This window comes from Lepisosteus platostomus, chromosome 6 (assembly GCF_059453375.1).
Source record: "Lepisosteus platostomus isolate fLepPlt1 chromosome 6, fLepPlt1.hap1, whole genome shotgun sequence".
Lineage (NCBI taxonomy): Eukaryota > Metazoa > Chordata > Actinopteri > Semionotiformes > Lepisosteidae > Lepisosteus > Lepisosteus platostomus.
Window position 1 is genome coordinate 22,996,204 of NC_142616.1, and position 12,625 is coordinate 23,008,828.

General features: G+C 38.1%; 1 protein-coding gene across 4 annotated transcripts in view; it reads left to right on the forward strand.

Annotated features, from left to right (window-relative positions):
- Positions 1-12,625, forward strand: part of LOC148661326 (protein bicaudal C homolog 1-like) — an 87,498-nt gene that overhangs the window by 1,468 nt on the left and 73,405 nt on the right. For 2 of the 4 annotated variants that reach the window (XM_088634851.1, XM_088634852.1), the window contains exon 2: positions 11,278-11,340. The exons of the other annotated variants lie outside the window; for them this stretch is intronic. In XM_088634851.1, coding sequence (XP_088490977.1) covers positions 11,278-11,340 — 63 coding nt within the window. The remainder of the gene's footprint in view (positions 1-11,277; positions 11,341-12,625) is intronic. 4 annotated transcript variants of the gene reach the window in all.

Below are 12,625 nucleotides of genomic sequence, written 5' to 3' on the forward strand. Positions count from 1 at the left end.
TGTGAACTGGACGCATGGAAAGATTTTGACATGGGACCATTGATTGTGTGAGCCTTGATGATATTTTATTTGTTCAAATAAAACCCACAACCTTTAATATTTGATGCAATATCTTAAGTATTGGGTGGTTACATATCCAAGCTTCAGTTCTGTACATCCTGTTCTGTTCTTGCTTTGAAACTTTCTAGCGGTGCAGCTAGTGTTGTCAAGTATGTACAGTAACTTTCTCCAATAATCTGTTAGCAACTGAAGTGCTGGCTTACAGTTGACTGAATATTGGCTTTAAAGAATGTCAGGGAAGCATTAGGTATTCGGTTTAGATTTTTTGCAATTAGCCATAAATGATAGTTTTTTTTTTAATTTGGCTTATTGCATGAGGCAGTCTGACTTTTGGCTTACACAGAATTTAAATGCACAGTTGCTTTCCCATATGCTATCACTGTATAAACACATCTGTCTCTAAAACTTACAGTTTGGAATAGTGGCACAGAGAAAGAAAAAGAAAACCTCCCAGTACCATTCAACATTAAATGCATAGAAGCCGGTTTTCTGAGATGCGCTCTGAAGGCTGTTTCCAAATGTTTTTGTAGCTGTTTTCAGAAAGAGAATGGATTTTGCCTATGTGACCCTTTTTTAGCTATTTTTTCACTTCATGAGTCAAGTCTTTTTTATCCACTGTTATCTTATAGCTGATGTGTTAAACAACACTATCTGAACCTAGCATTTGAGTAGTATCATGTTTTTGTCCATCCATAATAGGATCTGTTTGAGGATTGGTTTGGTTCTCTGATTTAACGTACCATAGTTTCGGCCATATTCTGATTACTTTGCTATTCAGAAAGTCTTTTAAAGGCTGATATTTGTGCCCATTGCTCAGAAAGAAGAGGCTAGTTGATTTGATCTATTTTGCATGTTTATAGACAGCTCTTCCATTGTGTTGGCTGACTTTCCCAGAGCAATCTCAGATTTTGGCTGAAGCCTTTCAGATTGACCAGATTTACCACTGGAGGCTGCTGTAACGAGGCCAGTTCACCACAACTATTTCTACTATAGCTTGTTTTTTCTCAGTCTGCTACCAAAGTCTTGCAGTAAAGGTAGAATCCATTTCATAAGTGTCTTATCCTGAGCTGTATCTTCAGGACTGGGGTACAGTTGACGACTTCAGGGTATTTGACTTTGTGTCTTTATTACAGGTAGGTTTGGAGTGTTTAATCTCTTCTCAGTCCTGATATTATGAAATATTCATTCATAACGAAAACTCACATTTCTAAATCTTGGGAACAAGTATTTGTTGTAATGTTACAAGTCTTACTATTGAGGCTAGCTAGAAGTCCGGCGCTGAAAAGTTTGCTACAGACATCTAGACAAAGGCAGACTCACTGTATTGTATCCTGCACCTTATATGGGCACAATTACTTTTCCAGGTGACTTATTCCTCTGTGTCCTGTGGTCTGAAACCTCTTGTAGGTCTGGCAGGGTGGTGTGAACCAGTGTATTTGAACCAAATTGTCAACTGCTTTGGCAAGCTACACTTTAGTGTATTAGCATTAAACAGCTCTCTTAACTTATACTGTTTTATAATTTAAAGCCCCTTTGTGTTTGGAGATAACCAACCCTGTAACTAAATTCCTTTCCTTTGAGTGCATTACACATTGCTATGGTTACCAATAATGTTTCTTGTACAGAGGTCAGGAGTTAGTTTGACAGCTTACACTTAAGTTTGAAGGTAAACTATTTGAAATCTGCTGGAGATGCAACATAAGAACATAAGAATGGCCTCCTTCCTCTGTTGTGTATCTTTTCAGGCAATTTAGCACACTTTGCTTACTAGCATCTAATTGATCCCAGGATATTTCCAGCTGTTTCATGAAGCTAAAGTATCTGCTTTGACAGTATGGCTGGGTATCTTGTTCCAGACCTCCATGTACTATAAGGATGTGCCTGCTGATCTTAGTTTGAAAATGCTCTTCCCCATATAGTCCACGTGTGTGCTCTGATTTGTGTTTCACTGTTGGTGCAGAAGAAGTCCCAAGAGTTAACTTGGTCAGTGTCTTTGAGGATTTTGAATACAGGATTGCCTTGCTTAGTGCTGAGAGCTGTGGGAATCAGCACAATTAGCTGTAGAGCTATACTTCTACTATTACGTAGCTACTAAGTATGAGGGCTTCATGGGGATTTATTGGCAATGGTTTTACTGATTTTGTTACCATAGAATATAATTAAAAATCAATTTTTGTACAGAAAGGAGTTCATAAATAAACTAAGTTATGGAACGCAGGAAACTCTGGCTACAATACCAATGCGTTCAGTCTGAGCTTGCACAGATTAACACTCGGGGGAGATCCTTCACTCTTCCAACTTGTCAGCCCTGGGAGACTGACGGGATGGGGCTTGAGGCTTGTTTCTGATGAGCAATCAGAAGTGGCACTGGCCATTTCTATAGCCGGCTCCGGTCGGCTGAGAGCCTGCGCTCTCTTCTTCAATGCAAGTTTCCTTTAACACAAATAGTTGCAGCCTGGCAAAAATTAGCCATACTGAGAGCGCTTTGGGCGCTTTCACCTGACCCATCAGTTTCCCTTGTAGTCTTCTCTGTTGAAGACTGAAGAGATTCAGTTCTTTTAGCCTATGAGGTAAGACACTCCTTTAAGCCCTGAAGTGTATCTGGTTGCTCTGCTTATTCAAGAGCAGTAATAACTTTTTGTAACTTGACCTCAGATTTGATTATTCTTGGGATGAATTTAATGCACTTAAAGGACAATATATTAAAAATATTACCATCCCATCCAACGGGATACCATTTTCTTGTCTTAAATTATTTCATTCATTCAGTCTCCTTTTCTGTAAGTATAAACCTGTGACTTGGAATGTTCCATTGCAGGTTTAAAGTATACCTCCCTCAAAGCTCACCTTATTATATCATGTCCCTCACCTCTGTTTTTAGCCTTTTTGAATTATCATACAATATTTATTCCTTCTTGCAGGAGCTCTAACAAGTTCTAGTTTAAAGAAAGTTAAAATCTCCCATGACAACCACTTCTTAATTTGCACGTACACTTCTAAATCCATTATATAAAACCATATTATAATTTACATATATTTGGTGGTCTATAGTATAATCCCATGCTGTAGCATAACTGACACCTTTGGTTTGTCAGGTTAAGTTGCTATTCCTGAATGTTATTTTTAACTATAGTGCCACATTCCAATCTTTACATTTTCCCTTTCTCTCCAGATTATAACATTAACTGATTTTCTTTCCATATGCACCTCATAAGCTTGGTAGTGTAACAAGTCTGTATCTTGCATTTTGATCCTAATATTCTTGCCTTTAGATACGTGTTCTCCTTGTGATACTGCTTCCTGTGTCTCTCCCTCTTATGAGTTTCTATGGTTTCTCTACCCTTTGATTCTAGTTTGAGTTTTTGAATTTCTCTGTAGATCTTGCATACTTGCACTTACCTCATTTAGAGAATTATACAGATATATTTTATTACCACTGAATGGTTTCCAGTGGCCCAGAAACCTAAACCTTCTTCAGCAAACCACGTTTTCAAACATGCACTGTGTTGATGGATTAACATTTCCAGTTGATCATCTTTGCATGATGTAGCCAGGATCCCTGAGAAAACGGGCATAAACATCAACAACTGGGTTTTCACCTGCCTCTGCTAGGAATCTGTCCGCTTTTTGGACAGTATTTGTTACCTCAGCTCCAGGTAGAAGATGAACAGTTGTCAGTTCAGAGCCCCTGATTCAAAGAGTCTTCAAGTACCACCACTTCTCTTGCCCTTGTGTTTTTGGTGACACTGACTGAAAGTGTTGCAAGTGTTGTCTGAGAATTGGTATCTGTGATAGTGGAACCTTGTATGCTGCTGTCCTGAGCTTCTAGGTTTTCAATTGAGCAAATGGTTTTGGCGAAGGTAGGGTACGTTATAATGATGAGATACTGTATCCCACTTTCAGCTTCTCATCTTGGTTCTCTGGTGACGTGGTGTGTGTTCCTCTAAGAATGTGGGATTTCCCAATTTCTCCAGCCTTTGGTGCCCTCTCCCTTACATTTGTGAGGAGTAAATGGATTTTGTGGCATTTTTCGGGGATGTAATGCAGCTCTTGGGAGTCTTCCAGCGTGCTCTACGTGTTGCACAAGCTGCAGATCACAGCCTTGAGGGCATTTTTTTAAGGTGGATGTTTAATAGGGTATTTGTAAAGATGCACTTGGATCTGGGGAAGTCAACCTTTTTTAGGAGATGAGAAATGTCACAGCTGTTTCTCCTCAGTTGTTTATACCCAGTCGGTCTCTCTGCCTCCATTTAAAATGTGAGGTTGGAGATGTATTGGAAAAAAATCTAAAACAAACTTGGAAAAAGTGTTCTTTCTCGTTTCATGACAATTGTACCCATACGTACCCAAGTGTGTGTTGAATAAACTAAATGAAGATCTGACTTATAAATCATTTGAGCATTTCTAATTTCTTATTCAGACAGATATCCACTTGGGGAGGGTACAAAAGTCTACAAAGTTCTGAAAGCTCTCTTGTAATCCTTTGGCAATATCAATATGTACATTCCTCCAAAATGTCTCCATTCTGTGGGTGGATCTGTATTGGGACTATTTACATTCAGTTTCTTCCAACACCAGGTTGTTTTAGATTGCTTTTTGCAAGATGTCTTTGCTAAGTGATCCACTGGAATGCTTAAGATTCTTTGCGATTTGTTATGATTTGCAATTGTAACCTTTTGTTCTTCCTGTTTCTGTGATAAGATTTCTTTATAGTTTGCTCAGACTGCCAAAACTGAATTTAAGTAAATTATGTGGAGTGTTTATGCTTAAAGAGATGGCATTATTCCAGCAGTGTTCTGTAAAAGTATTTGGCCACAGTCTCCTGTACTGGTTTAAAATGTATTATCCATCAACATATTTTTTTTCCAGCAGTTTACATATTACTTCCCTTGGACTATTGTATTAACCTCTGAAATTTCTGTAACTCTAGGCATTAAATGTTTTAAGTATTCTGGTATTACGCCTTTTAGGTACACACTTTTGATATCTTTATGTAGAAACAGCAAGAAATTAAGTAGGAAATTTATGGTATTTTGCATTTTACTTTTAAAGATGCAGCAACTAATTTTCCCAGTGGATGGCTGTTGAACTTCCTTTTTTTGTAACCCATCAATCTGTTGCAAGCAAGGTTTTTTTGGTGAACTATACGTCATGTTTGCATAAAGGCATATTGTAATGAAGTTATAGCACTTTCCAATCCAAAAGATCCCAAAGGGCTTAGTGTACAGGAGAAGGCCTTCTCCATCCACCACTGAATGGCACAAAGCAGTCATTCTATACCCACAGCCCCATGATGCAACAGATCAGGTGAGATATGAGAAAGTTCTTCAATTGAACAAAGGAGAAAAAGGTACAGTAGATCACTGATCACACTGTTCAAGCCAAAAGTGGAATTTAGTCAGGAAACCTGGGGAACTAACCTTCTTTTTGGAACAATGACAGAGCATTGTGGTTTAAGCTCTCATCTGAAGGACTGTACAGCACTGTCCCTGGTCACCATATTGAAGCATTGGTTAGAAAACAGCTCAATCCACTGGTCTACAAGCACCACTTACAGCAGCATACTTGTTTTCCTTAGAGGTCTTCTATCCCAGTACTGACCAAACACAGCAGCCTTGATTACTTCTCAAGATCTTATGAGATCAGTTTTCAAGATGGTAATGCTGCTGTCCGATATAGCCATGCAGTCACTGCAATGTCCTGTTGCTTTAGTACGATCTTCTGAAGCACACATATTCTGGGGAAAAGATATTGTAAGACTCTTAAGAGTATAGAAAAGGTTGCATGCATGAGGAGATCATTATTTTCAGTCTCATTGGGTGGTAGTAGGCAATTGACCTGCCCCCCTTGCTTAGCAGTTTTATTAATTTCCAGCTTTGCAATCTGAGGCTTCCATTTTAAGCCAGTACCTGCTGCTGGAGGTTTCAAGCTTGTTACCGTAATTTCCATAAATGCTTATATGCACACTTGAAGTTAAAATAACAAATGGCTTTTCTGCTTTCTTGGTACATTTTTTAAATATAAATAACTTTCTGGATAATGGTAGCCACGTTCATTTTCCCTTTTTATTGATGGCATAAAACCATCTTCCATACTGAACAACCTTTACTAACCCTACTATTCAGCTTGGTGTTCAGCAGAAAGATTATATAGTGCGCTTGCCAACCCTATAGACTTTTGTGAGGCTTATCCAGACTGTAATTAAAAATGTGCTCTGTTGAAATGGTATGTATTGAGAGGAATTATGTTTGTCAGAAATAAAAAAAAATCTAAGAGGAATAAAAATCAAGTGGTTTATTTGTTACAGTCTAACAAGTATTTGTTTTGGACATGTTTTCACATTTGTTCATCCATGTATTGTACATGTATGTCTTGGTTCAGGAAATTAAGAGTGAGGCAGATGAAAGATGCTTGGAAATGTTGTATTTTGTGAAGAACAAAATGATTTTGAAGCTTTATGAAAAATGTAGGTATATGAAAACTACTCTTTACACTTAACAAGAGTACATACTGTGTTAAGGTTCTCAGATGTTGTCCGCCAAGGAAGAATACAGTATGTCTCCTGGACTCATTGCAGATGGGTGGTGAGGAATTTGGTGGAAGAGAGATTTCTTTGCTGGGGGTAGGTTAATCTTTACCAGGCCCACATTCCCACTGTATAAACCACTACATATAGAAGAGCCTTTCTTTCAAATGGGATAAAAAAAATACAAGCAAGGAATCACAGGAAAAAAAAGAGGGAGTGCAAAGAGAATTTTTCATTAGTTTAGTTTGAGAGGTTACAGGACGCTGAAGTACCTTTTTAATAAATGGAGTATTAATTGGTTTGGAGCTGTAAATTTAAGATATTAAATCAAGACACAAAATCTCATGTCAGTTTTTATATTAGGAAAAAAGCTTATTAGGTTTATGTATGTGTAAAACGGAGCCTAATCAGCAATTACGTTATTCACATTTAAAGAAGAACCTTCAATACACTCGACTGCAACTTTTGAAACAGATGCAAAACCTTAAACAGCTGTGAATGGGCCATGTAATCAAAACACACATTTCAGAAATGTATCAGCTTCTAATGTTTAATCCTTAATGCATTTTGTCTGAAATATTAATTGCAAAGGAGTAATTTCTAAACTAAACACTGACTTTTACTTTTGTTTACAAATTAACATTTAAACCTACTTTATTAATTAGCCTGATTTCCCTTTTACATAGAATTGGTTCATGTAAAATTCAGATGTAATGATGAAGTTGCCAGGAACACTGAATCAACAGACCTTATGGCTGAGAAACTGAACACTCTTTAGGCTTTTATTGGTTGACATTATTATAAATGCCTTCCGTTTTAATTAAATTAATCAGCCCTGGCCTGATTTGTTATTAAGCATCCCTTTTTTGCTTGACTGGTTTGTGGTCATTAAGGAATGACAGGTTGAGTTTTTGGAGCACAAGTGATTAAAGTATCCAGTTAAGCATGTCTGGCAGATATTGCAGATGACTTACCTAATGCTGTACGTTTATTTCTGGTCTCAGTGTTGTCTGATTGATGGTCTCCGTTGTATGCCTTTCTTATAGTCAGAATGGCACAGGGATCAGTTTTTCCCCAGCAGGACTTGTAGTTGTACAATTGCTGGCAGCAGGGTGTACCGTCAGGCAACTGTGTTGGCACAGAAGCTGTGGCATTTTATTTTCCTAAGACCTTTTGAGTCCTGCTCATGCATTGCCAGCATTCTTGTCAGGCCCTGGAAAATATCCTGTATTTATCCCTTAGTTTCTATGGGCCTCAAGAAATCGAAAGGCACCTTTATTCTGGACTGTTAATTTTCAAAGCAAGACATTCAAAGCTGACCTAAAATATGTGGTGTAACAAATGCACCAATTAATGGGTTTTAGGAAACACAGAAGCAGGTGATGGGTGAAGGTGACAACACAGCCGTGGTATTCTGTGCTCGCCAGTATAGAAACTGGGAAAGGAATTTTCACCTAAAGGCAAAACCGGATTATTTGTACTTAACGCTTATGGTGCAGGTAGAGAGGTAAACGATAAAATGGGAGTTCAGCATTTGTTTGTTAATGATCAATGTGTGTGGCCTGTGATAACCTTAGTTCATGCAGACATGTAGGAGGTTAAGCCAATACATGCTCTCAAACAATGAAAGACATGTGAATGGGAAGTTAGCATATTGAACAGAGAAATAATGGCCGGCTGTGATTTAGTATTGACATAATTAATATTGTTGCTCTTTGTTCCTTAAGCTCTTACCTGTCTTCGTTATTGTCTTTTGCAGTTTAAGTTGTTATAAAACAGAAGAGAGTCCGTTTCCAAATCGCATATTCTTTCATCTGCTTTTTCTTTGTGAATACACTGCTTAACAATAAATAATGATGATACTGAAAATAGTATTGCTGCCTTGGAGTGCAGGGGCCCTGGGTTCAATTTTGGAATGCTATCTGTGCAGGGTTTGTAGGTTCTCCCTGGGGTCGTTGGGTTTCCTCTAGGTTAGGGTAGTAGGGTAGTACTAGTAGGTTGGCTTCTGGGAAATCTGACGCTAGGTGTGAGTGTGTGTCTGCACTGCCATAGACTGGCGTCCCTTCCAGGGTGTATCCCACCTTGCATCTGTTGCTTGCCGAGATCCCCCGTGACCCTGAAATGGAAGAAGTGGGAAGAAAATGGTTGGATGGATATCGTGAATAAAGAAAGTTTCTTTTCAATTTAAAATGTTTGGAGGTTTCTTTTGAAATAGCTGGTAAAAACCTCAGCATTGCCATTTAGTGTAGAAAATGCAGTTATTGGTGGGGACTGCACAGTAGATTTCTAAAGGAAAGTGTCCAGTTCAGATGGCTGTTACATTTAAGGCTGATTATGGATGGGATGAGGTTAACTGCTGTGTGGTTCACAGGCAAAAGACTAGTTCACATTATCCACTCTACACATAGCAATCTAGTGTTCTTCGTGTATAAAAACAGGAAGGACTTGGCTCACCTGAAAGCACCAGGTAGAACAGTGCTCCTGAACATGGTTTGCAAGGTTCTCTAACAATGTCTTAAATGTCCTAAACTTAATCAAAGCAGTCTTTTGATTTCTTTGCAGTTTCTATTCATTTCACTTCATATCTTGGAGACCTGTTCAGAAGCACCTTCTATGTGCATGTGGACAGAACGATGGTTCTTGTTTCGGGTGTGATGGGCTTCAGGTCTTTCCTCAAAGCCTGTGCAGATACAATAGTAGTTCAGCTTCACATGGTTTTGGCTTCCATGCTGCCGCACTGCACATTCCTCAAAGCTACATGTAATCTCTGCCTTTTCCTGGAAAACAATTCAACCAGAAGTCATAATCTGTGCCACGTCACTCTCCCTGCTCTTATGATATTAACTGTCACAGACGTTGATTCACTGATGTAACATTTGCTGTTTACAAACCTGTTTACAAACCAGGCTGATCATGTGCACAGCAATAAGAAAACTTCATTTGAGAATGTCAACATTGAGTGGAGTGAATCAGATTGGCGGTTTGTCTGACGGTTTCTCAATCGCTGTGTCTTTTCTGTACTGTTTTACAGTAAGAGTATTTCAAATTAATTTTTGGGTGCTTTCGTGGCATGTCGCATCTAGATTCTAGATCCCACATTGTAATTTGAAATCTTCCGTTTGCTGAAAGGTAATTGCTGTTTTTTTAAAAGCAGCTGTGGATGCTGACTTGCCTAGGTCAGCAGTCCATTATGTGTTCACATCTAACATTTCTCCATTGGTAAAACCACAAATTCCAGTGGGGCCTGACTTCCAGATTTGTTTTCTTTGCTTACGAATTAGAGAGGAATTAGTGCCCTTATTTGTGTGTGATTTATATTAGGTCTTTTAATAAATTAACATTACACTTCAATTTCCCTAGGTTTTGATTTTTCTTTCCATTTGGACATTTCTGAAATATTCAAGAATCTGAGGTTTCAGGTTCCAGACTTTCCAATCTCTTCAAATTCGAAATGTACACGCTGCCAGATCTCTAATGAATTGTTCAACTGACTGTTATTAAGGTCACTTAAATTATTAGGACTGATTGTGACAAAGCCTAAGAATGGATTGTAACACTGCTTGTAAGGACGGCTTACCGTAGAATATATGCAATTTCGCTTTTTAATGATTTCATTGTGTGAGAATGTTGCCGTATGTTTTAGTCCTATATTTTATTGTGTGTGAAGGTTCTCTAACTTCCTTTTTGGAAACTTGAGTAACTTTAAACGGGGTGAGCCAGCTGCACATTATGGGCTCCAGTCACTTTTAGGATATCGGCGGCACAATTTTACTAAAGCATAATCTTTATCTTTTCGTCTCCAATGTTCATGCTCCATCTGTTTTTCAGACCCTGACAAAACACAGTTTGATCTGAATGATGATTGTCTCTCTGTACTTTTGAAACACCATAACGAAAGTATGCAAGATTATGTTTCCTGTGTAAACAAGGCTTGGTAAATGTCTGAATTTCAAACATATCCTACCCCCCTGTGAAATGCTCCCTCTAGCACATTTGGAATGGAGTATGTTGATGTAACCCAGTATTTCCATGCGGTACTAGTATATTAGAAGACTGAATATTTATGACCTTGAACTGACCAGGACAACGCCTGACCTCAGGCATTCTTGTAAACTCTTAAAATTTCGTTTAGACCTTAACCATTTCAGGCTGAATTTGAATTCAGACTGGTGTATTCTTGTTGTCGCTTAAAGTGTCATATAGAAGTTTATCTATTTAATGATTATATTAATGGATTTCTTTCCATGGCTGAACTGCTGTAAAATATAACAAATGTACTGTTATACATTTTTCATTTAAAGTTTTATGCAGAGTGCCACTTCTTGACTGGAGCAAAAAAAAGAGTGAAGTTATATTTGTATTTGCAGGTGGTTTTAAAAGTTGCATTTTTTTTCTGGTTGGCTATCATTTAAAGTTCTATGTAGTTCTCATGATACCAAAGAATGCCTGCATTATTTAATAGAAATTATTAAATGATGTTGTTCATATCATTTAATGCCATGTTTAATATTTAAAGTTAAATAAAAATAATTTAAGCTCTAAACTGTAGCTGTGTGTTTTCCCCCTAGATGAAAAGTGTTCTTGACCTGGTTTAAAAGCCTTTTGTGACTGATCCAGTGTTTCCAAAGGAAACAAGATAAAATGTTTCTCTTTTTGTTTCCTTTGGTAGCCCAAACTGTATTTTTTTTTAGTGAAATCGTATGGGGATGAGCTGAACAGACCGATTCCAGAAGGACTGAAGCTCCAGCAGAAAAGTAATGATGATTTTGCCACATGACCAGGAAGTTACCGCCTACGCATTCATGCTGTTTAAATTTGGCAGGTTCTTTCATTTTGCTTAGCACAGTTAGTTTCAGAAACATATGGCTGTAATTTTCAGAATATAAATATAAAGTCTGTACTTTATACTTCTGGTATGTGAAACTTTGGATTTCTTCAAATTTCTATGGTTCTTGGAAAAACAAAATCCATTATTTTTCACGAAGAATTACCATACTTGCTTGCAATATTTGTACTGGTGTTTGAAAGGTATGAGTGCTATTTGACCAACTTCATTTCATGAGAGTGTGCCCAGGTTTTTCACCAAGGTTGAAAAAGACTCCAGAACATACATGTACCTAGCTTCGTCTTCTCTCCTGAACACAAACTGCCCTCTTGAATGACCATGTCACTTTTGCCACATGAGGGCGACGTGGTCTGCTACACCTCCACTGCTATTCTCTGGCCTCAGGTGCGTAATCCAGTCACCTGGGTGGATTTTTTTGACTGAGCCCAGTTTCCCTCAACCTCAAATAACCATATCCCTGTAGCTGTCTTACAGCCTGGATCAAGGTCCTGCCCATGATATCCTATGACCTCCTGCCACCCCTTTATCATTCATTTTGTGTGAAACCTCCATTTTGACCCCAGTCTGTGGAGGGTTAGGCTGAAGTGCTTCATCAGAAGAGAAGCACAAATGGGTCTCTGTTTTAAAAACCTGGTCAACAGCTCTGGTAAAAAAAAAAAAGCTGTTGTAATAAAGCTACTAGATACTAGGATGATAACTGCTAAACACCGAATTTTAAGCATTGTTCTTGCTTTGTTTTATATACAGAACTTAAAAGTATTGGATGATTTTCTTTTTTCAAAAGCCGATTTCACCTATCTTTTTACTTGACAGTTGTCCCAGATTACAAACACGAAATCTTGGAAATGGTTAAATCCCACAGACTGTTTGTGTAGATTTGTAGGGAGACAGTGTTTATGTTCCTGTCTTTGTCGCTCTTCTTTATTGTTGAGTGTTTTCCGGGGATTCCTCAAGTGCTGTATTTTTGCCACAGAAACAACAGCTGTTGATAGACATTAGAGCTGCAGTATTGTTGTATTGGAGTGCTGTGCTGCCAGTCAGTGATTAATGTAGAGACCTAGTAATATAATCATATACTTTCTTTGTGAGTAATCTTCTTTCTATTGTACTATTGCAAATTGGTACATTTTCTTCCATTACCAGCTTTCAATACAATTTTCAGAAACAAAACCTAATTTCAGGTGAAGCTTAGT